Source organism: Orbilia oligospora (assembly GCF_000225545.1).
Source record: "Orbilia oligospora ATCC 24927 unplaced genomic scaffold scaffold00075, whole genome shotgun sequence".
Taxonomy (NCBI): Eukaryota; Fungi; Ascomycota; class Orbiliomycetes; order Orbiliales; family Orbiliaceae; genus Orbilia; species Orbilia oligospora.
The window spans coordinates 611,341-635,835 of NW_011645632.1; the positions used below are offsets into that span (position 1 = coordinate 611,341).

A 24,495-nucleotide genomic window follows, 5' to 3' on the forward strand; every position below is an offset into this window, starting at 1 on the left:
ATTAAATGAGTACTTCGACTCGATTCTAGTAAATGTACATGTACGAAGCATACATGGATGTCGATGTATTTTATATTCAATTCATCTAGTCGCGCTATCGATAAGTGCTTTGGGGTTGGTTTCTCGCACGAGAGATTCCCGCTTCAATGCCCCGCGGTACACAACCACCCACCCACAGTTCCTGGGCCGGTCGCTGTTGTTCAAAGAGGACCGGACGGACACTAGGTACTTAAGTACTTATATAAGTAGATTGATCCGTGGAGTTAAGCCGCATCCCACCCAGTCCGGTATGTGCGAGTGTGAGGGTGTGTCAATGGCCACGAGGTATTCCCGCAGGCACCCGTCTCCTACGTCGCAGGTGCACCCTGTAACTAGGTAATTTACACGAATCCACTTTTTATTTACATACTTCTTACCTACTTAAGTACTTTTATATGTTCTGTACCTTAGTTAATTAATTAATTACATACCCAGTATTCCAGTAAACTTCTGGTATCTGTTGTCGGCAGGATCCGGTGCAGACCGCTGATCATGTGTGGGGTATTCCTCTCATTGGCGATGCTTGAAGCTAAGCCCGCCTGCCTTTCGTAATTGAATAGCTCAGCCAAGCCATCATTTGCATTTGATACAGCATCGATGACAATTTTGATATGCCTAAGTACCAAGCAATTGCAAGTATATACTTATATATATATATGCCTCATGCGGGATTATGTCCGGTCGTATCTCAGTAATTTATCCGTTCGATGGCTGTAGGCAGGTACTAGTTTAGTTGCAGTCGGCCGGTTCTCAGGGTACCCGGTGCCTGAAACCCCATACATAGTGACATCCCAACTGCATCTTTGTCCCCCATTCCCATTACTATTACTCCATCATCATCATCACCATTCATCCTTAAGGCCTTCCTCACTTCTCCATCGCACAACATTACTCAACTATCCTTCCCTGAATTTCACCTTTCTAGATCAACATAGATAAAATCGGTTTTTAGTCACTGTTATTTTTGTGGCTTGTTCTTTCTCGGCGCCCAAAATGGCTGATGAAGCTCCCCCAAACTTCGGGGCAGAGCTGAAGGTTCGTCGCTCATCTCTATAGCTTCATTCATGCAAACCGTCACCATGCATAGCAATTCTATTCTCCCTCTCTCTCTAACGCTCTATCGACGACCTTTAGGATGCCTTCAAGCCAGTCAATACCTGGGTAACTACCTTCACCCCTATACTCCGACAAGAATTCCCTTATCTGACATCCCATCCCCTAGGTATCCAACGGCATCGCCTGGATCGCAGACGTCGAAGAATTCTACCGCGAAAGATCCGTAATCGAAAAGGAATACTCTACAAAACTCGGTCTCCTCGCCAAACGTTTCTTTGAAAAGAAATCCAAAAAGACGGCCTCCCTTAGCGTCGGCGACAGCCCCCTGATGACACCCGGTAGCTTGGAAAGTGCCTCGATGACAACATGGAACTCTCTCATCACAACTACCGAAATCGTCTCCCAGGAACACGACAAGCTTGCGACGGAGATGATCACGAAGTGTGCGGAAACACTCAAGGTCCTAAATAGCCGTTACGAAACTTTTCGCATCCAACACGAGAAGTTCGAGAAACGTCTTCTTACCGATAGAGACGCACAGTACTCCGAGCTTCGAAAGACAAAGGCTGCCTACGATGCCACCTGTAAAGAACTAGAAGGCAAACGGGTGAAGGTGGAAAAGTCGTTCGATCACGGGAGACCAAAGGCCCAAAAGAGCTACGATTCCCAAATGGCCGAAATGCACAATGTCAAGAACACCTACCTTATCACCCTCAATGTCACCAATGCAATCAAGGAAAAATACTACCACACGGATATCCCAGATGTACTTAGCTCGCTACAGGATTTGAACGAAACAAGGGTTCAAGCGATGAATACCGTATGGAAGTTATCTTGTAACATGGAGTCTGCAGCCTTGATCCGGTGCTCGGACCACATGAAGAAGATGCACGCCGAAATTGAACGTAACCTACCACATCTCGACTCGCTCATGTTTATCGCACACAACCAGCCCCAAGATGGATGGCGAGAGCCTCCAGATTTCTTTTTCGAGCCCAGCCCTATATGGCACGATACCGACGACATTGTAATTGATGAGGCTGCGAGAGTATGGCTGCAAAATAAGATTGCGAAGAGTCAGACTGGATTGATATCTTATCGGACAGAAGTTGAGAAACGGCGCAAGGATGTCGAGTCCATGCAGGTGAAACGGGAAAAGGCTAGAGGATCATCTGAATCTCAAGCAGGAAGAACCACGGCAGAAGAAATGGATATTTTAAGGGTATGCTTTATTCCCATTCGGCGGTATCTTGGGTATCTGCTGACGGTATTATAGAACCTGCTTAACGGCCAAGAAGAGCTGGCGGCAGTTAATTCCAAGAGAGTGGCACTAGAAACAGAAGTCGATACCGTAAGGCAGGCGTGCGGAGGTAAGGGCAACCATCCTGCTGGGATAAGGTCTCGAAAACTAACTCCAAGTAGATATCGACAAAAATGCACATTCCCACAAATTCAAATCTGCTTCCTTCAAAATACCTACATCCTGCGATCTGTGTCACGAAAAGATATGGGGCCTATCAGCTAAAGGAATGACTTGCAAGGATTGCGGATTTAATTGCCACGCAAAATGCGAAATGCGGGTCGCCGCGAATTGCCCTGGTCCGCTGGACAAAACCGCAAAGAAGGCTCTGAAGGATGTACGGCAGAACAGAGGGAGCGTTAGCATAGACAAACTGAGCGAACTACCGGCATCCAACGGTAGCTCCATCGGGGTCAACAGGTCGAATACCGTTACGTCCGTTTCGACTAACTCTACAGCAACCGTTGAGAGATCGGGGACGGTGAAGAGCACGGCTACTACTTCTACGGCTGCTACATCGACAGCTCCTAGCGCTAGTTCGTCGAAACCACCAGCTCGAAGAGTGCTTGCTCCTCCACCCGCAGCATATATTGCCGAACTTCCAGCAGACGAGGCTGTACCGGACGGACCAAAGGGAAAAATGCTTTACTCGTACACTGCAGGCGGGGATGGAGAAATTTCGGTAGGAGAAGGGAAAGAAGTGATCATAGTTCAGCCAGATGGTGAGTCACTCGGGTCAGGCGGTAGATCGACGGACAGAATTTACTAACGCGAAATTCTATCTAGATGGCGGATGGACAAAAGTCAGAAATGGCACAGTGACAGGTCTCGTTCCAACAACTTATGTTGAGACTTTGGGATCTTCGTCTTCAGCGAGGACCGTGTCATCGCCAACATCAACAATCGACTCACGGCGAGAATCCATAATAGGCGGGAAGAAGAAAGGACCAGCTGTTGCTCCGAAGCGTGGTGCAAAGAAACTGGTACATGTCCATGCTATTTATGATTACAAAGCCCGGACGGAAGATGAGTTTGATATGGCAGAAGGTGATAAGTTCGTGCTGATCGCTGATGATGATGGGAGCGGGTGGGCGGAGGTTGAGAAGAACGGGGTGAAGAGGATGGTGCCGGCGAATTATCTTGAGAAGGCTTGATTGTTTGGTACCTACATTTCGTTTGCATGCTCGAGTTTAGACTGTAGATATTATTTGCTACAAGTCCATTCCGTTTCATTGATGTTTGGTTGTTTCAAGCCTTCATGTTGCATTTTCTTCTTTCTCTTTTCTTCCTTTTTTTTGCATGGTTAGCCCTGATTCGACATAGTGGAGATATCCCCGTTTTGATGTGATAAATTCACTTTGTTTTTTTTGCTTCCCCGTTCTTGAAAATTACAAATATTTTTCCATGTATCTATTAAATTTCTAGTTATCAAACGTGATGTCGAGTCAGATCTGGATCCGTAGAGTTTCACATGCTCGCGGCATAGGAACAAGATCCGATATTGGGGAAGGATGATTGGTCGAAATGCAGGAGAGGGTGTGCTGCAGCAGCGTTCAGCGCTCCAAGCTTGCTGCCCCGCCATGGCCAGTCCGCAGACCCGCAAGCTTACAAGCTTGCAAGACAAGGACAGGACAGAACAGGACAGGGCAAAAGGTGGGGGCAATTGCAGACGAACATTTGCAAACAGCCCACTCAGCAGACAGATATTTATGATTCATCCTTCCTGTCTGCGGTCTTAGTAATAGTTAGCTCCGAGTGCGAAAAAAATTTAAAAAAATTAAAAAATTAAAAAAAAGTACACACTTTTCCCTGAAATTTTAGGATCTCATCAGATACTTGGGAATTTTTATCAAGAACTTCCGAGTCTTTTTCTTTCTCTTTCCCTTTTTCCTCCTCTATTATCCTGACCAGATCAGACGATAAAGGGTAGTTGAGGGGAATAGTTCTTGCCCCTCGGAAATAGCAGCTAGTTAAGTTAACCACATCGAGTGCAAGATCAGACCATCCGATATCCAATATCCAGTATCCTACATTGCTGTGACGTAGTTCTCTTCCCCCAGAGAAACCTAACTTTATAACCCGACCTGCATCCACCCGTTGATAATCCATATCGATCCTCCTCGATAAAATATTCAATCCACGGTATCCGTCGTCGATTCTTCTACTTTGCTACGCTGCCATTCATCTAGAACCTCAAGCTGGCAATAGAAGGTCCGAATCAACTTTACCGTCTGAAGATCTTTGATTTTTTCCCTTCTTGCGACGATCGAAAGGACAATAAATATTGATCGTTGGCGCACCACCAGCTATAAAGGCCCTTCTCTTCCTCTTCCTCTTCTTCTTCTCCTTCCTCTTTCTTCCATCACACCCCTCATTACTACCACTACAACGATTACCAGCTACCAAGCAATCAATGCTCCCAACCCTTGCGGAACACTAACCATCTGCAACGAAGACAACACACTCGACCACCACCGTCTTCTTCATTTTCTTTCAATTCTTAATCATCAACGTCAACCAGCTTCAACTACTTGCTTACCCATCAACCACCTGACCATCGATACTTTTTCTTTCAACCCCGTTCACAATGTCCGACCTCCGACGTAGAGCACTCGGAGGCGGGAAAACCCCTTCTAAACGTGCTTCTCTATCTAAATCCGGCTCTAAATCGACCTCAAAAGCCGGCTCGAAGGCAAATTCTACTGCTGCATCAAGACATGGAACCGACGACGAAGGCGCTTACGATAGCGACGGATCCGTCTGGAGGTACGTTGCCGTACCCGCCGTCCCGGAGATCCAGGATCTTGGACTCGAAGCTGATGATGATAACCTCCTCTGTAGTTTTGGTTCCCTCGGCGATGAGCTACGTAATCTTGAGGATGTTCCTCAGACGAGCAGCTGGCAGGAGGAGTTGGGCGATCGAATCGTTCGTATCACCGATAAGGATATGAGGAAGAAGCTAGCAACTGGTGGTTTGGAAGAGGCACTCTTGGCCTATAACCGTCTCCTGCAATCCAAATTCACTAGCAGCGAGCTACAAGGAAAGACGAACAACATCATTGATGCTCTTTCGAAGAGTATCAAAGCTGGCAAGACGGATAAGGAATCCACGCTAGCCTGCCAAGGTAGTTTATGAAATTCCTACCTACCATGAACTTAGAAGTACAAAACCAACTAACTGCTTGCTATAGCATTGGTCCTCACCCTCATCACTGACGTGGACTGCACCACCTTTGGAGAGTTCAACACTCCTCTTCAACGTCTCATTACGGACCACGAATCGTTAGTCGTCAAGACAGCGGCTATCCACGCCCTCGGAGCCTTGGCTTTCTTCACTGATGTCTCCACAGACGATATCGAAACGATCATGGATTTCTTCCATGAAATCGTCGAGAATGACGGTCATAACATCGGAGCCGGTGACGACGGTGCCACTGTCGCAGCTGCAATTGAAGAGTGGGGTTTACTCCTCACTTCTCTCGATGACGCCGAGGAAGTCACTGATCGTTCCGCCGAGGCCTTCGTTGATCAACTCGAGTCAACCGAAATCGAGGTCCAAGTCGCATCCGGCGAAGTCCTCGCCTTGATGACCGAGAAGGCGTATCGCGAGCCAAGCAGCGAAGACGAAGACAGCGAGGATGACCACGGCATTGATGATGAAGACTTCCACAACCGCTTCGTCATCACCCCCGCCGAGGACACTCGTCCACCAATTCAAAAGTACACTGTATACCGCAACCAACCACATCTCAAGCAAATCCTGACAAACCTCTCGAAATCCTCGACCAAGAGTGTTTCCAAGAAGAACCGCCGCACCCAACACGCAACTTTTGCCAACGTTCTTCACACTGTTAACTTCCCTCTCCACGGACCTAATTATTCCCGTGCATTGGACCTCGAAGGTCGTGAACAAGGCAGTCGTCTTGAGGTTAAAGTTGGCCGAAAGGGTATTGTCAAGTTGAATACTTGGTGGAAACTCATTCGCTGGAACGCCCTCCGTCGTTTCCTCGGTGGTGGAATCCTCGTCCACTGGCAAGAAAACCCAGTTATCTTTGAGAGTCTCCCGCTAATCATGGACGCCGCGCCAACCAACCACAAGAAAGCTAGTGGTAGAGTTGACCGCATGCTTACTCCTTTTGACTAGAAGTCAAATAAGAAGCAACACAAGGCTGTCAAGATGAAGGCTTGCAACGCGGCCAAAGCTGTTCGCAGGGAGAATAAGATGGCTAAAGCCAGGCAAATCACTCGATTTGTTTATTAAAACTGAAGGGTTGGATCGTTAGATGGGCGTTTCTCTTGCTGTTCAGTACCGAGGTTCTGGGAACGGAGCTGAGGGAGGATACATCTTTTATGACTTTTTTTCCCACATTCTTTTTTTTGTTTACCTGTCTTCACTACATGATGTTTTCTTCTATTTGCTTTTACTATTGCAGTGTCTTCTTTATGGGTGTTTTGTATCTCGGGTTTAATGTCCTTTTCGTTTATGCATTATTGTTGTCCTTTTACATCTTTTTCTTCACCGAGATTCCATTCTGTTGGATCCTGGGCAACTACTTTCTCGCAGAATAGCCAGTCAGCATCTGCATGATAAAACGGCATCAAGGCTATTACCATTGTCTTCTTCTTTCTTTTTTTACGCTTACTTTTTCTTCACCTTGTAACAACATTATAAGATTAAATCATTGTGTACTAGCCTGATTCTTTTCATTTCCTCCTCTGCCTCTTTCATTGAGTGTTAGACTAACATATCAATTTTTTTTTCTCCTTCTCCTTCTTCTTTCTTTTTCCATAATAAAGCTGAAGAAAAATTACCATTCTCACAATTTCTCCGTTTGTTTTTTTGACGCTGCTGTTATCTTTGTGAACCATTGCTTTCTATTCTTCATGTTTAGTGCATTTGTATTGCTCTTTTTTTTTAAATTTTCGTTCACCTAAAAGTTTCATTTTCGTTGCATACGTCTTGGTGTAGTTTTTTTTGGATACGTCAGATTAGATACCCCCCATATCATCGATTTGGAAAAAGAGAAGAGAGAAGAAACTTACAAAATTTTAAAAGAGCAAAGGAGAGAAAAAAGACAAAGCTAGGGGATATCAAAAAACAGAGGAAGGATGGATAGAGAGGAGGCTTTTTTTTGTTTATTTACTGTTGTTTATATCATTTGTTACAACTCTGATGATGAAGTACTTAGGTACTTAGCATATATATATTTCTTTTTGGAAAACGAATTATTCTTAACCCCATTTCTTCTTCTTCTTTTATTTCTTTTTCTTTGCTACACGGAGAATAAGTACGTTCGGGTATATTGATATGAAGTAACACTGATGTGTTAGTATAGGAGGAGGGTTTCCTTTCTGTGGCGCTTTAAATCGTTGGTTTTGGTAGTCTGGTGGAGCTCCATGTGCAATGCGAGCGCCAGGAAGTGACTTCAGATTATGGTTTTGGGAATTTATGCCTGAGCTAAGCTGGTTTAGTGTCGAAACTGTTAGACGGCATAGAAGTATAACTAAGTAGATAGTATACGATAAACAACACTGTAGGATGTTGTATTTTTTGGGGAGCAGTTTATTGATAGAATCCAACCCGGGATACCTGGATATCCGTGATTCTGTATATATAGCTACAGACTGCTCGGCGATAAAAGATGTATCATAGTTTTATAGCTAGCTAGGTGTGTGAGCTTATATACATGTATTCTAGTTCTATACCTCTATACGTATACTTTCGATCTAACTTAATTAATCCCATGACATGTTTAGAACTTCGAACGTGGCGCATGGGAAGATAAGTTGGTATGATGGTTTCCTTTCAAAGAGTCTATGCAGTTTCAAGAAGGTTTCATAATTTAAAGGTTTTGCTTTCCTGTCGATTGGTTATAAATCTAGAATTTTACGAGTACTCGAGTGGCACGACGGTTTGGAAGGGATCGATCAGGTGGAAGCAGTATATGCATGTTCCCTTCTTTTTCTCTTCTTTCTATCTTTATTTCTTTCTTCCATTTCCTTGAGTTTATGCATATTTTATATTACTATTTTGCCATCTGGCTTGAACCGAGAGTATCGAGTAGTTATCTTAAATATGATAGTCCAGCGGATATCAAGAACATGGAGCGTCTACACACTTACCTTCCTCAACATCCTCACATCCCATCTCTCCCAATCAAGTCCAATATCAGAGCCATCGAATAACACCCCAAACCACTCAACCCCCCGCGTCGACATCCCCCCTTCATTCTTCTACACCAACTCCGAAATGATCATAACCTGCCAACCCATCACAGAAATAACCAGCGGCCGATGGCCGCAACGACAAACCGCAAACATCTATCCTATCTGGATGACCGACTGGGCGAGTCTTACGCCCGCAGAACTGGAGTTACAAACGGGTGCTATTCGACGGGTACAGGCGAAATGTAAACGGGGGTGTAGATGTTCCGATGAAGGGGAGATGGAAGAGAACCCTGCTGTGGGGACGGGGAAGGCACCGCATTTGAAGCCGTTGTGTTCTGAGAAGGTTTTTTTTGCGGAGAAGTGTGCTTCGCTTTGGGGTAAATATTCCTATCCCCCCTTCAAACAAAATATAATGAACAAAATATATAAGAAATATGTAAAAAATATAAAAAGAAAAAACGGTGTGCTGATTTTATGACTTTTTGTTCAACTGATGTGGGTGGTATATATATAGGCTGCATCTGCACAGCAACTTTAGACCAACCGCAACCTTCCATCACGGGCGCATCAAGAGAAGACTATCAAAGAGCGCTAGATAGAATACCGACTACGATCCAAGGTTTCAACATGGGTTACCAGTGGCGTGAAGCACCTGATGGTGGTCATATGGGGTTTACCCCCCTAGATTTTGGTATAGATATTGCTATGGAGAATAACGACGATAATAACAACAATAATAATAACAACAATGGTAATGGTAATAACGACGGCGGGCCTCCACTTTTTGGACCCGGCAAACCTGGTGAAGGTGGAGAGGGAGGAGCCGGGTGGGATTGGGATGATGTTGGGGAGTTGCCGCCTGTTGAAAATATATTTGGGGCTGGGGGTTTGGATTTTATGAAGGATTTGTGGAAGTTTGGGGGTCCTGGTGGGGGTCCTGGTGGGTTTGGATCGGGTGGTGGGGTTGTAAAGCGGGGGGTTAGTCTCCCGCAGGGCGGCGGTGAGGATGATGGTGTTATGGCTCATACTAATGGAGTTCGAAGGGGGGATCTGTTGGTTAAATAAATTATTTATATAAATAGATGCTGGTTGGGAAAGAATTGTTCATTTCACAGGAGTTAACTAGTTTTGAGGTTTTCCAGTTACACTTTACAAGATGATCTGGATATATACATGGCGTATTCTTGTTATGAGTACAATCTGAAGGTGCGATGGCAATGCAACATAATATTAAGTTTAACGGTACGAGACTACGCACTGCGAATTAGCCATTTTGCACGCGCACAGTATTTAGACACGAGACTGTTATCCTTAAAATAGGCGGTGGCGCTTAAGTTCGATCGTATGCTACAAAATCCAACGGCGTTAGAATCTAGCTTTGATATATTTCTGTATTGGCCGATCTCATCCTGCGTTTTGGGATCGGGTTCTATTCTACAAAGTCAGTACGAGCCTCTGGGAGCTTATTACTTCCTCGTCATCCGAGCGACAATAACGGGGGGTAACACGGCCGAGGTCGTCCGAACCAGTGTTCCCGGCTCATTGCACAGACCGTACGGGGAGAAAATCCCCACCAACAGGGCGTGTAGTACTCCTCAAGTCCCATTTTATCAACAAAGCCTTTGGCCTTTTGAAAGAGAGGGTTGGATGATTTTCAGCTTAGCCACTTTTGCCTGACTAACATATAGATGAGGCCCCAGGTCGGAAGGAGTTATATGGCACGCGGGGTACATATATGGATGTTTATCGCACAATACCCAACGGGCCGCAGCTAGTATGCGGTACAGCGTTTTCTGAAGTTAGAATATTCACAGGAAGAAGATCGTACCGAAAGACCTGTTAGTGATAGCGATCAATTTTGCATATACATCACTTTAATCCCGCATTTAGTGTTTCATAAGAATGATGCCTTGTTATATTTTGATTTTGAAAGTTGGTGCGGCACTACCCTTTCATTCATGCATCATGTACATATGCAGATAACCATCCAAACCCCTAGATCACGCCCTACGCAATGAGCCAAGTAGATTTCTAAAAACGAGAATGAATGGTAACCACTGGCGAGGAGGCACTTGGGACTGCACAAAAGCTTAACATAATTAAAGCTAATTGCAATTCCATCTTGAGAATTTATATGTGCCATATACTTTCTTCCATCGTCGCAACACGGTAGAATGTTGGATTTTGAGAGCTTCAAACTATACGTATGCTTAGGCCACGCGCGCTTACGCCGCGCTTCTGCCTCTAGTAACGTTACATATATGCATATAGCAGCGCCTTTAGTTATAGATCGGTCCAGTATACGAGTCATATTAATATGTTGGAAATGCGATAAGCTGATAATACTACAAATTCAACTGACCACAGAGAGTTCAGGAGTTACAAGATAATCCGAGGATATATAGTTACGAGATTGATCCTAACTTAGGAATAGCAGTTTACAACCACACTCCCAACACTTATGTGCCAGACAAAATTCGGCCGCCCGACTATTCTGAGCTACGCCTCATTACCAACAAAGTTATACTATCAGTAAAGTGGGGTAGGAGTGTATGATGTCCCCCGCAACGTAGAAAGGATCCTAGGATACTATAGTAATCCAGTTTACAGAGTCCGAAAAGTTCTTTTTTTCTCAACTCGATGCTTCACCCCGTAACGTTGCACTTACTGTGCAATATATGCTAGGTGACCGTTGCATTTTGAAACAAGTTCAGTATATACAACAGAGTCAGTTAAGTACCTCTTAGATAGAACATCGTAGTCTGAAGGATGCCTGATCTTTTTACAACCGCGAGCCACATCAGCGGAATATTGAAATAAATCGATCTAGACGACTGCCTCGCCGTACTGAATAGATTCTCAAGAGGTCGTCACGCAAAATGCAGAATTACAACAGAAATAGTATCACGAATGGGTTCTAAGTATACCTCTTTGCTTATATACTTTATGTTCTTTTTTGGGACTGGTTTTTGCTATGTATCATTTCGCAACTTCTATAATACTGTAGTCTCCGGTGTGAGCGTGGATGTGCATGTGCCCGCTCGAGCGCTCGTCGTCATCGACCCATGTCATGTTTTTCATGAATTGACCGCAGTATCCTTGTGCCCTCTTTCGATACAACTTATAATTATATGATCTGAACAAACCCTTGAAACAACTGTTAGTAGCTATTAGATACATTACTTTCATTGATAGTGGCGGGATAGCTTAGCAATTCGTCCTTGTAAGGGCTAGGCGGACGTTGGGTCGTTTATCGTTTGAGGCAACTTAAGCCCGGATTATGGAAATCGGGCAGGAGAAAAAGCAATCGTGATTTTTGCAATGGTGTTAGCACCATGCTCTCTAGTATTTAAATTGAACACTATTTAGTCCGCTCTTTTTTCTTCCTTGTCACTTTCCTCCTAGCCGTATTCACGGCTGAACATCTTGACGCATATCTTTGGTTAATACTCGAATATATATATATATATATATCTATTGTATGGACAATATGTTCTCAATTTTGAAAACTCTTTCAAAGGTGTATTGTGTGACAGCTATATACATCTTTCTTATAGCACCAAACCCTTTGTTTTCGGTCCCGACACCTCAAGATCTAGAGGCTGCCAATGAAGCAATAACGGACAAAATCGCAAGTGTCCCTCGACAGAATCCCCCCAAGAACTCGAATGAGACGGCGCAAGATGGAAGAGCTACCACCGGGCCAAACTCCACCATCACCTACTCCCAGGAATTAGAGGGCACAAAGTCTCTCATGCCATCGATGCTTTCGATTAGTCCTCGTGTTGATGTTCCGGAAAGTTTTTTTTATCAAAGGCTTTCGGTTGATTGTATAGGTCACCAAGTTGTAATAGACGGTAGGTTCACGCAAATACAGGACTTCAGAATACCCCCGACGGACTATGTTCAGCGCGATGAGAATGGGGAGGTGTCGCGGTCGGATCAGAGGTCGATACAGATAAGAATTACAAGGTGCAGAACGGGGTGCCGCTGCAACTCGAACGGGGAGCTACTAGGAAATGATGATGTGCGCACTGGGCGCAATTGTCAGAACCGTCGCAAAATTCCCTTGAAATGCCGCCTTCTTTTCGGTACGGAAAGACCCTCACAAAATCAACCCGGCTAGATACCGGCTAGACTACCCTTTTAGTATATTGATAATAATTTGCGGCTAACCAAGTAAATAACTATCCACGCTTTGTAGGTTGCTATTGTAAAGTTGAATTAGGAGAACGGCGAAGTCCAATTGAAGGTGCTACTGTCGAAGACTTTGAAAGAAGTTTTAATAATCTCCCAGATTATGTCCAACAAAGGCTTGGCCAGATCGATTTTCGCCGGTTCGCAAGACCCAGTGTACGCCAGGCTCTAGACGGGATCGAGCCAATCGGATCTCTAGACGAGTCAGTCTTGTTCGACGGGCCAGCCGGGTTTGTAGGCGAGCCACTCGGATTTGTAGACCAGCCAATCGGATTTGTGGACCAGCCAATCGGATTTGTGGACCAGCCTGCAATCGGATTTGTGGGAGAGCCAGTAGCTGGACAAGCCGACAATCTAAATGTGGCACCTTTACCGCTATACGGGATGGATGGCGGGGACCCATGTCCATGGGAGCTTGGGGCCCAAGAAGCCCTTGGCCTTGACCCCAACGAACTCGGATTGACTAATTGGCCAGGCTTTAGTCCCAGTGACTTCGATTACTGGAACCATTATGGAGGAGGGTCTGGAGGAGGATCTGGAGGCGGATATGGAGGCGGATATGGAGGCGGTGCCGATAGCATCGCCAAGCGTAGTACCGACTCAAAATTAAAAAAATGATATTAGCCTGCCAGCCGATGATATAGCCAGCTAGCTAATTACCTAAATTTAACATATATCGGATACATTTACCCTTTGGCAATTGGCCTTCGACGCTGATATATTTCCTGGTTCATCAAATATACTGTTGTTTTCGTTTTCTCAAACCAGACTTCGCCAAAAAAAAAAAGGTTTCATTCTTTATGTGTATCCTTCCTTCTTGTACTCTCAAACTAGACTTCGCGATGGATCCAAGCACTAGAATATCTAGGCCACAGTACTAGTTCGATTGGAGTTAATCCACTTCTTAAGTTTTGATTTGTAAACTAGTCGAAGTTAATAATGATAGTGCATATTATATACATATACTTGCACTTTCATGGCGCATCTGTAGAACTTGCTTCATGACTTCATCAGATATTCCATGGGTTAAATTTCACTTCTGTAGTTACATACATTATTAGGTCCAATTGTCTGCAATATCGAGTTTAACAATCTACTATGTAGCTCATATCTACTTCCGTCTGGCGTTTAGTCTGAGCTCGTATCTAGTACTGGTGGTGTTCATATCGAAGGTCCTACGACGTCCTTTCTTTCACTTCAATTGTTTTACCGGAGCAACACCCCAGGATGTTGTATTTTGATACGGTACTTGTGAGTCTAATTACCACTTCAGGACATCTTAGGTACTAGCTTGGTTACTGCGAAGAGGGAGTAGTATCAGGTATTTTCTTGGAACCTGGCTAGGATGCCTAGCAGTCTAATATTTTTATAGCTTCGAAGCTTCACTCGGGCCTATCAGCCGTCTTGTTTCTGGACTATGTTCACACCATGCTCAGACGCCATGATATCGATACCATCTACTAACACAAATCTTGATCATAATAGCTCCGCAAGTAGGCACAAATGCAAACCATGATACTGATGTAGAACTATGAGCTAATAGAAGATTCGGTACTGTAATTGATAGTGTAAATTAAACTGTATATGATGCTACAAAAACTCGTGGTAGACACCGGGCTAAACTCCGAGTCTACCTAAAATCTCTATCTATCCTACATCCCGATCTCCAATCTGCTCTACTCGTCGTCTCCTCTCTTCCTCTTCCATCCCTTCACTTTCCTTCCGGGTTGGGATCCATAACTCCGCCGTGAGACAACCTTATTACGATCCTTCGCCATGCTTGCTCCCAACTGGATATCCACCCTTGGTGGAGTAGGGAACCCGAAGCTTTTTGCCAATTTGACAAGGTCTAATTTGTTGACATCGAAAATGCTTCGCAGACTGTGCGAGGCGTAAGCGTGAAGATATGACCTATAGCCATCCTTTGCGGACTATTTCGTACCATATATATTAGCTTATATTCAATATAATGTTTCGGGGTTATATGCAGGGTGAAGGTACCTTATTGAGATAATAATTTTGACCGATCAGCTTTTCCAGCTGGCTCTGCACATTCACAATTTTGCTTGCCGGGAACTCAAACTCAACCACAGGGATTCTCTTTTCTTTTAATATCTTTAAAAATCCAACTTCCGTAGGCAGCAAGAACATCAAGCTTCTTCCCTTGCCATCTACGCCACGTGCTGTTCGACCCACACGATGGATATATTCAGTTGAATCATCTGGTGGGTCGAATTGAACGATCCAGTCGACAGCCGGGATATCGAGGCCTCGGGAGGCAACGTTGGTAGCGATTAAGGTGCCCTGCTTTGCATTACAGAACTCGAAGAAGGTATTTGTCCGTTTTTGTTGTTTTTGATTGCCGTGGAGGTCAAGAACGGGGAGGTCGATGTAATTTAGGAGTTCGGCATAGTACTTGACCGAGTTGCACGAGGAAAAGAATACAATGACCTTCTTTTTCAAATTCCTTTTCAAGAACGAGAAGAGCAGGAGAAATCGCTTGTCCGCCTCGCAAATTACATACCCCTGTTCAAGGCCCTCGACTGTGGAATGTTCCTTCCTATGGTCAACATTGATATATAGGGGTCCAGGGCGTAATGAGATTCTTGCTAAATCTTCGACTTTGGTGGTTTGTGTCGCTGAAAATAACATACTCTGCCTATCCTGCTTTGGTAAGATCTTGATAATCTGCCTCATTTCGTCTTCGAACCCGACCTCTAAGATCCTGTCTGCTTCGTCGATAACAAGAGCTTTCAAGTTTTTGAAAACAAAGCCCTGTGTGTTTTGAAGGTGGTCAAGAAGACGGCCAGGGGTGGCGATAAGGAGGTTTATGCCCTTGGAGAGTTTCTCAGCCTCAGCGCGGCGATTGGCACCGCCGATTACGATACCGCAGGTTTGAGAGTGATGTTTCGTAAGTTCACGGGCGACGTGGAAGATCTGGAGGGCAAGTTCACGGGTGGGGGACTATAAACCGTTAGCGATAGCTTGATATCGAACTAATTCCACTAAATGAACATACGACAACAACCACGCCTGTTCCGTTACGAGGCTTGAATCGTAGAGAGCTTAGCATCTCCACTGCTGGGATCAAGAAAGCCAAAGTCTTTCCACTGCCTGTCTTCGCTGCACCTAGCACATCTCGCCCAGCCAACAAAGGTGGTATAGTTTTGGCTTGAACTTCTGTCATTTTTGTGAACCCCATCTCTGTGATCGCTTTCTGCGTGTTCTCGCTCAGTTTGACATCCTTGAATAGCATGCTCTCTGTTCCTTCAAGGTCCGGTAGGCTCAGGTTCGCATTGACAAGGCTATCAGGGAGATCCTCCAGTTGGACATTGTCGCGATTGTCCTCCTCTGCATCGACTTCCTCTTCGTCGATATCCATTGCTTCCGGGTTTTCAGTTTCCTCGTTGTCATCTTCATCTTCCCATGTCTCTTCTTGTTTCTCCTCATCCTCTTCTTCATCGTCTTCCTCCTCTTTTGGCTCCTCTATTGGCACATCCTTGGATTTTTTGGACTTCTTAGACTTTTCCTCCGCGCCGTTGGATTGCTTCTTCGACTTCTTGTCCTTCTTGCTGGCAGCGGCTTCGACAGTAGGTTCTGGAGCAGTGACAGCTTCAGAGGGTTCAGATACGTCCTTATTTTTGCTACCAGTGTGCTTTCTCTTGCGCTTCTTGCTAGCTCGCTCGATTTCAGTGGACGACATGGTGAATATATAATTGCAAGGTCGAGGTTAAGGTATCGCGAAAAAGTTGGAACAGCGGTTGGAGAAAAAAAAAAAGTTTCGACTGGCGCAAAAGATCATATCCGTAGCACTAGTCCTAAAGAGGAAACATCGACAAACAACATCTTTACTCAACACATCTTTTAACATGTAACACAGATCCGTGACACAAAGAACCCATCTTCAAATAAACTATCGCCAAAACACCCTGCATCGATTCGTAACGGCACTAGGAATACCCCGGATAACGCACTCTCTTCCCGCTGTCGGGTCGGTATTGTTTCGTTTGATATACGGCTGTGCATGCCTCCACCTTAATTTACATCGCATGCCTTGTATGGTTTGATAGGCACATTCTAGAATTGAAACCCCGTACTTTTATTAATCTCGTGGACTGCTTAAAACCGTCAAACACACGCCCGTGACATCAACAGGTGGCCCATTTTTTCTTCATTTTTAATCCTCTCAAAAAAGTATGTGTATTTCTGTTTATGGTAATCGAGTCATTTTTCTTTGTCTCTTTCGGGGAAAAAACTATATTGACGAAAAAACACTTTTTTGACCAAGTCTATTCATAGAAATGCAGGTACGGTTGTATTGTAACCCGACATTCTTCGCAGCCAAGCCAGGCATTTTACGCGCCAATGAGAGGGCATCTGGGTCAAGAGAGTTGCACAGCCCAGCTTGGGTTACTTCGACCCACCCAATCAGGACGGCTAAGACCGCTTACAGAAGAAAAGAAACAACGAAAGAGAAAGAAAAACCTCGCTGGGCTGTGGGTAGTTTCAAAAATGTGAGATGTGCGGTTCGATACTTCGTGGCCGCCAGCGGTTTCGTAACGCACATGTTTGAGGAAGCTGGCTTTCCCTTCGGTTCGCCAGAACGGAAATTAAGAGAGATCTTGATATTACAGCACTGGGGTTGATGGGAGATTGAGCTACACGTAAGCTCGGGACGAGGGTGTTCCAACATCCCGATATCGAGAAACCCAAGATGCTTATGATGCTTGGGGAGGGGGGTCAAGAAGCTTCGGCCCCCCTTGGCCGGTGAAGATTAATCGGCATCCAATGAATATCCCCTGCTAAGGGAGGCCGAGGGCATGAACATCGAGCACCAAGAGCAAGAAGACTATCACCAAGATCAGGAGAATGCATAGACTGCATCATAGTTTCCCCAGGGCGTGGGCAATGCCATCGCTGCCATGAGAGAGGAATAGGAAAAGAAAAATTATGGTGTCCCAGGCTGAGGTGGTTAAGGCAGGGTTATCGTTCTTTGACGTGCATTGCCCCCCTTTTGAAAGCTAGGATTTCGACCTTTTCGACGAAGACGAAGCAGCGTAATGTAGCATTGGGCCTAGCCAATTTTATCTCGCTCGTTCCTGGCTCCTTTTCAGCCCCTTCTTAACCTGCCCGGTGTTCTCCTTCCTCTCGCCAGATCTGTTTCTCTTTCTTGTTCGTTCTTTCTTCCTTCTCTCCTTTTTCGACAAAACCCCGTTCGTTCGCTCGTTCTTCGCTGTTGATTATTCTCTCGACTACTAATACTCCCGACAGTGTCGACAGCCTCATTATTTCTATATTTTATTTCTTTGGACTTTTTTTGTTATTTTTGGACATTCCTTGGGGCTTCACTCGTTAGCCCACTTTGGTCTGTTCGTTTTCCCTGTTTTTGGTTGCAACCAGCGGATCATTTGACATTTACCTGTGAGTTTTTCTTGGTCTCTTATTTTGGTATCGTCATCATCACTCGGTCACATATCCTCTCCACTTCACTCGCTCAACTGTCGATGTCCATATGTTCCCCGTAAAACACTTTTGGAAACAGTTTTATCGATATCATAATTTTTTAATACAAGCAGGAGGTCGGTATTAATGTTTATTGGGTTGTGTAGCTACCACTCGTCTTTCGTTGGCATTTCTTCTTCTCCGACCGTCGACGCTCAACAATCGCTTGGAAAATAAAGGGGTTGGAACACCATCACATACATCATAACCACCACACGCATCAACCTTAACTTCCTCCTCCGACATTCTCACGACATAGTATCTTCACATTGACGACCTTCAACCCATTTTATTAATTTTAATTTCTCTTCGACAATGACCACATACTTTTCTCCGCCCGCGAGGCGGCAGTCCTCGCTCATGCGACTGTTCAGCATCCTCTCCTTCATCTCCCTCATCACAGGCAGTGCAGGCGCTCTCCCGAAGGAGAAGATGATTGGATCTTCGTCGCTGTCAGCCTGTATGGAAAACTCCCAGTTCACGGTTTCTCAGTTCGATGTCTTGTACACCCCAAACAATTCAACACTACAATACAGTTTCGATGGTACATCTTCGATTGAAGGAAATGTCTTTATTGTCATGGAAATCATTGTCTACGGCTACACTGCCTACACAAAGAAGATCGACCCTTGTGCCGAAAAGTTCGCTAGTTTGTGCCCCATGAGAGCTGGTCCAGTTACCTTGCCTCCATCTGCCATCAATGCCAGCAATTTTGTCAGCTCTATTCCCGGTAAGGCTCAATAAACACTAGCATCTAATGACGACTTTGCTAATTTTATATTACAGGTGTTGCTTTCACAATCCCTGATATCGATGGTCTTGCCAGAATCACCATCGATCTTGCTGAAGACATGAGACCGGTAGCTTGTCTTGAGGCCGAGCTTTCTAACGGTCAGACTGTTCACCAGAATGCCGTTAGCTGGGTCACTGCCGTTATTGCTGGCTCTGGACTTGCAGCCTCTGCCATTACCTCTGGATTGGGCCACTCCAACACTGCTGCCCATGTTGCCGCCAATGCTCTCTCCCTTTTCGGATACTTCCAGTCGCAGGCCCTCTGCGCCATGGTTGCCGTCAAGCTTCCACCAGTTGTTCGATCTTGGACCCAGAATTTCGTTTGGAGTATGGGTGTCATCCGTGTCGGCTTCATGCAGAACGTTCTCCACTGGTACATCCAGGCCACTGGTGGTAAGCCAGATCTTTTGTTCCAGAACCTCGACAGAGTCAACGTTCAAATCATGAAGCGAGGTTTGGAATTCACTAAACGTGCTTTCACTGCCGTCGAAACTGTCAAGAATATTATCGTCAAGCGCAGTGGTGACCAGGGAACTTACAGCCAAGGTGAATTCATTGATGTTACTGGTATCTCGCGTGTCGCCTTCCTTTCCAGAATTGAACAAACAAATCTCTTCATGACCGGTCTTGCTTTCTTTGTCGCTTTCGTCGTCGTTGTTGTCTTGATCGTCGTCGGATTCAAGTTTGGCCTCGAGCTCTGCGTCAGGAAACTCAACCTCGCAAAGGGGTCCAAATTCGCCGAGTTCAGAAAGGGATGGAAGATTGTCCTCAAGGGAATTCTCTACCGAATTGTTCTCATCGGCTTCCCTCAGCTTACCATTCTCTGTCTATGGGAATTGACGGTCCGCGACTCCCCGGCTGCCATTGTCCTCGCCCTTGTTTTCTTCCTCGTTACCCTCGCTCTCCTCTCCTGGGCCTCTTATAAGGTCATCCGCCTCGCTCAACACTCCATCAATATGCACAAGAGCCCAGTTGTTATCCTTTACTCCGATCCAGCTTCCCTCAACCGATGGGGATTCCTCTATGTGCAATTCAAGGGTTCGTGCTACTACTGGATCATCCCAATGCTTGGCTACATCTTCATCAAGGGTATCTTCATTGCCTTTGCCCAGTCTAAGGGAACCGTTCAGAGCATCGCCCTCGTTCTCATTGAAGGTGTTTACCTCGTTGCTGTTTCTTACTTCCGACCATGGATGGATCGCAAGGTCAATGTCTTCAACATTTCCATCTGCGTCATCAACTTCGTCAACTCTATCTTCTTGATGATCTTCTCTGGAATCTTTAAGGAACCAGTAAGTAAATTCAGATCTGGAAATTCCTTATACGCTGCTAATCCTTTTTCATAGGCTCTTGTCCGTGGTGTCTTGGGAGTTGTATTCTTTGTCATGAACGCTATCTTCGCCCTCGTTCTCTTGATTTTGGTTCTTGTCGCCACCATCTACGCCTTGGTTTCTAAGAACCCAGATACCCGTTACCAACCAATGCGCGACGACCGTGCTTCCTTCATCAAGTCCAACCCTGAAATGGTCGGATCCACCGAGCTTGATGCACTTGGTGCCACCGCTCGCGGTGACCACAAGTCAACCAGGGATCTCGATGAGGACGACTCCAGTGCCGGCGGAAGATCCGGAGAGTATGGTGCTGCTGGTGTCCCACTCCCTCCATCCCAAGCCCCATCTCACTACTCTAACTCCCAATACGCGGGTAGCACCCACGGAGATGGAGGAGACTATGAGAAGAGATATCACAGCCCAAGCCCATACCAACAACAAGCCGACCGACCTTTCCTATCGGCCGGAGGACCACAGCGAGGAGCACCAAGCCCAACAAGAACACCACAGGGCTTCGGTGAATTCCCTAGCTACGGCGGTGGAGGAGGCTATAATAATAACCAACAACAACAAGGCCAAAACAACCAGCGATGGCAGGTTGGAGCCGGATACGATCACTAAATGAAAGATCCTATCTACAGCGGCGAGTACAAATAACCGCTTAAGCCTTGTAATACCAATGCAGCCTCTTAGCTGCTTAATGACATTATAGCGTTCTTTTTCTGGGGTAATTTTTCTCCCGTCCGGACCTGGTTATTAATATGGCCGCGGCGGGATTGGGGTTTCAAAAAATGTATCTTTTTTTCTCTCCAGTACCGACAGAGAACAGTAAAATAGCATATTGGGATTTTGTATTTATCACACTACTGTTTCTGTACCAGGGTATACCAAAATTCATACGCACTCAAGCATCGGTTCTCAAAGGTGGGAAGGGGTCATCATCATTTGCGGGTCTAACCAAGTTTTCCTTTCTGTTTGCAATGTCCACGATATATACTATTGTGTCTTCGTTCAGTTCACTTCGCTCATTCATTTTCATTACATTGTTAAGGCGTCATATTTTTTTTAAGTTTTACTTTTCTATATTTTTCTCTTTATTCCTTTGTCTTCTACTTAACTACTCTCTCACATCGCGACGGATAACTCTCCGGTGCGATCCCACGTTTACAACCCGGGGAGCCGGACAGCATGTACAAACCCAACCAAAAAATCAGAATCGATATTAGATATTATGATATTCCTTCTCTCTCTTAAGTTAAGCCTTAGTGACTTCTACGATCCATATCATAACCAATCACAATCAATATTACTAGACAAATACCGATAGCCCCTCCTCATCATGTCTTAGTTTCGAGAGATACACCATCTAGTTCTTCTTCTCCTTGATAGCCTTTTTAGGTAGTAGATACTCTCTAGACCCTAATATCACTGCCAGGACGCCATAAACCCCACTCAATGGCCAAATACTCCAAAACCACGCCCTCAACCAACTTCCCCAATCTTCACGTCTCCTTCTTTCCTCCTCGGCCAGGTCTGTTTTGACCTTGTCGAAAACACTAGGTAAATGCTCCGCCCCATACTTCCTTCTTAAAGCGTCATACTCCGTTTTATTATATATTTCCCAAAACTCCTGTTCTGTATAATAAGTCTGGGCGTACAACCACTTCTTCCCGCCCAACGCATCTACCTTCTTTTCCAGCCTTCTATTAATCTCTATAAACTCCGATGTATTTCTCGCGGGAGAGGGACCCCAAACGCCGAAGTTTAGTAAATATTCCGGTTTCCCTTTCGATGAAACTTCAGCTAGTAGTCCGTGTGGTGAATCGCCTCTGTTCCCCTTCATCTTTAGGGGACACAGCCATAACGGATATATCCCAAAGTCTCCTTCTAAAAAGTCTAGAAACTCGACGGTACCGTCGTAGGGAACTGCTACATCTTGTATGACGTAGATGTTCATCTGGCCGGATTTGTGGAGAGCGTGGTACATTACTCTGGTGTGCATGAAGTAGTCGAGAATGTACCTTGTGACCCTATTGAACGGGGTGATGAAATACTTGAAAGCGTATTTTCCGACCCAGAAGCCGCCGCGATCGTAGCGGAAGAGGTAGTCGGTTATGGGGACTGTATCTACGAACGGATTTTCTTTCGTACCCTTTTTATAGGATAATATCCTTTCGGCGTGGATGTAGAACCAAGGATCCGTTGATGCTGTGAAACCCTGGATTTTGGTAGATGGTGAGGGGGAGTCGGTTAGTCTGCCTGAGACTATTACACCGGTGTTACGACTGAACATTATACCGTCTAGATAATCGTTCGAAGGATCATTTGTCAATTCCTGGATTTTGGGGATCACATCTTCACCGGAGGTGATAGGGTGATATGTAACTTCTACATATTTCCTCGCAGGGATCAATTGTAATTCCAATAAAGTTACTACTCCCAAAGTACCGAACGAAGATGCAGCTCCATGGAGTAAATCCGTGTTTTCTTCGTGAGATGCACGGGTAATAGTCCCATTCGGAAGAACTATTTCAACCCAATTTATATTCCTGTCGAAAAACCCATGACGGAATGATGATGACTCTGCGGATGTCCCGGAGTATCCTCCTCCGGTTGTTATTCCGGGGAATTCCATTACCACGGGGGGTAAGAGGCCGTGGGGTAGAGTTGCGGCGACTAATGCGTCCATAGGGACGTTTGGTTCTACTAAGGCGACGGCATTGATGGTGTCGACTTTTAGAACGTGGGTGAGGGTTGAGGTGTCTATGTAATTTGAACGGGAGAGGGTGGATGCCCTTGTGGAGTTTGTGGAGCCATGGTAGATACGGTATGGAGTCTTTGTGGTGTAGAATGATTTGAGGGTGGAGGAGATGCGGGCGACGGTTTCGGTGTGAGCGTCCATTCTCGTATTTCGGAATACCGATTGTATAATTAAAATGTAACCAGAATCACTGCTGGAAAACTAAATTAATGAATTGTTTCAGATTGTGAATTTCGTGGGAAGTCGAGATGTCTAACTTACCTGGGTGTGTATTTTTATAGATAGACACGTACGTACACGGTTGTATGGAAGAACGGCTACTTATGCATACGAAGATCCATTGAGGTTCGGCTGTTGCATTCCGAGCCGTGGGTGTCGTCACTTTGCTGTGCCCCAATGCCCAGGAGTCTTGTTGACGCACGGACCCTGCTACCCTGCAGGGGTTGGAATTCAATGTAATATATCTATCCCATGTCGATTTCAATACTTTCCAACGATCTACCCCTAGGCACCCTTAATAACCATTGGAATATTAGTATTTGGAGTTATTATATGAACCCTCCAGTTAAAATTACAGTGCTAAAGTCTATTATATAAATACTACTGTATTTATACTTCGGCGTGAAGTTCACATATGCATAATAGATGTCTGCGTAAAAGGTTGTGATGATTGAAGGCTATGTATGAACTATCGGTCCTCCATCATACCTGATACTAAATCTCAAGAGCGGCGTGTACATGGCATCCATTAGATTGAACTCATAGGAAAAGTTGAAATCTCTGAGGCTAACTCTTAACTCTTCGTTGCCTGCAACGGCAATTCCCAACGACACCATCAACGCAAACTTTGTGACCTGAAATTGTTGGATTTTATATTCTATATAATTCCTATTTAAAACGAAAGAATCCAGACATAGGACCGTACGTCCTCACGATACTGGCCGGTGTATAAAAGTATAAAACGGAAAGAACGCCAAAACAAAAATGGTAGCAACGGTGGGAGGAAAGAAAGTATACGCGGAGGAAACAGTGGGAGAAAGAAAGAACAAAGGAAAGTTGTGATGATAGAGACACTCTCGTTTTTTCTGCAGTAATATGCTATAGACTACATACATGCTGCGTGTATGTGTATGGTATGTAACTGCTGCTACTACTGACAAATTCACTAGAAGAGTCTCGTAAAGTTAGTTGAAGGAGGTAGGTGTCTGAACCCTGTGACAAAGGGGCACACGACACAAAGCAATAAAACAAGAAAAAAAGGAGAGCAAGCTCAGACGCCGATGATATGCGGGAAAGAAATGAAAGAGGGTTCAAAATGTCCTCCAACGCCTGAAAATGCTTAGTTTGTA

The 24,495-nt window shown here is 45.1% G+C and overlaps 7 protein-coding genes across 7 annotated transcripts; 5 read left to right on the plus strand and 2 right to left on the minus strand.

The window, feature by feature from the left end:
• Positions 1-1,032: 1,032 nt before the first annotated feature.
• Positions 1,033-3,549, plus strand: AOL_s00075g160 (uncharacterized protein; the record flags this gene model as incomplete). The annotated part of the gene is made up of 6 exons (XM_011122471.1): positions 1,033-1,074; positions 1,174-1,200; positions 1,262-2,317; positions 2,372-2,465; positions 2,518-3,117; positions 3,182-3,549. The coding sequence occupies 6 exons, from the start codon at positions 1,033-1,035 to the stop codon at positions 3,547-3,549; spliced, it is 2,187 nt and encodes a 728-aa protein (XP_011120773.1).
• Positions 3,550-4,982: 1,433 nt separating this feature from the next.
• Positions 4,983-6,539, plus strand: AOL_s00075g161 (uncharacterized protein; the record flags this gene model as incomplete). The annotated part of the gene is made up of 2 exons (XM_011122472.1): positions 4,983-5,520; positions 5,587-6,539. 2 exons carry the CDS (start codon positions 4,983-4,985, stop codon positions 6,537-6,539), a joined length of 1,491 nt encoding a protein of 496 aa, XP_011120774.1.
• A 1,932-nt stretch (positions 6,540-8,471) lies between these two features.
• Positions 8,472-9,628, plus strand: AOL_s00075g162 (uncharacterized protein; the record flags this gene model as incomplete). The annotated part of the gene is made up of 2 exons (XM_011122473.1): positions 8,472-8,940; positions 9,078-9,628. The coding sequence occupies 2 exons, from the start codon at positions 8,472-8,474 to the stop codon at positions 9,626-9,628; spliced, it is 1,020 nt and encodes a 339-aa protein (XP_011120775.1).
• A 2,425-nt stretch (positions 9,629-12,053) lies between these two features.
• Positions 12,054-13,378, plus strand: AOL_s00075g163 (uncharacterized protein; the record flags this gene model as incomplete). The annotated part of the gene is made up of 2 exons (XM_011122474.1): positions 12,054-12,654; positions 12,768-13,378. The coding sequence occupies 2 exons, from the start codon at positions 12,054-12,056 to the stop codon at positions 13,376-13,378; spliced, it is 1,212 nt and encodes a 403-aa protein (XP_011120776.1).
• A 1,058-nt stretch (positions 13,379-14,436) lies between these two features.
• On the minus strand, positions 14,437-16,463 carry AOL_s00075g164 (uncharacterized protein; the record flags this gene model as incomplete). Its single annotated transcript, XM_011122475.1, has 3 exons — positions 14,437-14,691; positions 14,762-15,724; positions 15,780-16,463. 3 exons carry the CDS (start codon positions 16,461-16,463, stop codon positions 14,437-14,439), a joined length of 1,902 nt encoding a protein of 633 aa, XP_011120777.1.
• A 2,114-nt stretch (positions 16,464-18,577) lies between these two features.
• Positions 18,578-21,006, plus strand: AOL_s00075g165 (uncharacterized protein; the record flags this gene model as incomplete). The annotated part of the gene is made up of 3 exons (XM_011122476.1): positions 18,578-18,992; positions 19,049-20,346; positions 20,401-21,006. The coding sequence occupies 3 exons, from the start codon at positions 18,578-18,580 to the stop codon at positions 21,004-21,006; spliced, it is 2,319 nt and encodes a 772-aa protein (XP_011120778.1).
• A 745-nt stretch (positions 21,007-21,751) lies between these two features.
• Positions 21,752-23,287, minus strand: AOL_s00075g166 (uncharacterized protein; the record flags this gene model as incomplete). Its single annotated transcript, XM_011122477.1, has 1 exon — positions 21,752-23,287. The coding sequence occupies one exon, from the start codon at positions 23,285-23,287 to the stop codon at positions 21,752-21,754; it is 1,536 nt and encodes a 511-aa protein (XP_011120779.1).
• Positions 23,288-24,495: the final 1,208 nt, after the last annotated feature.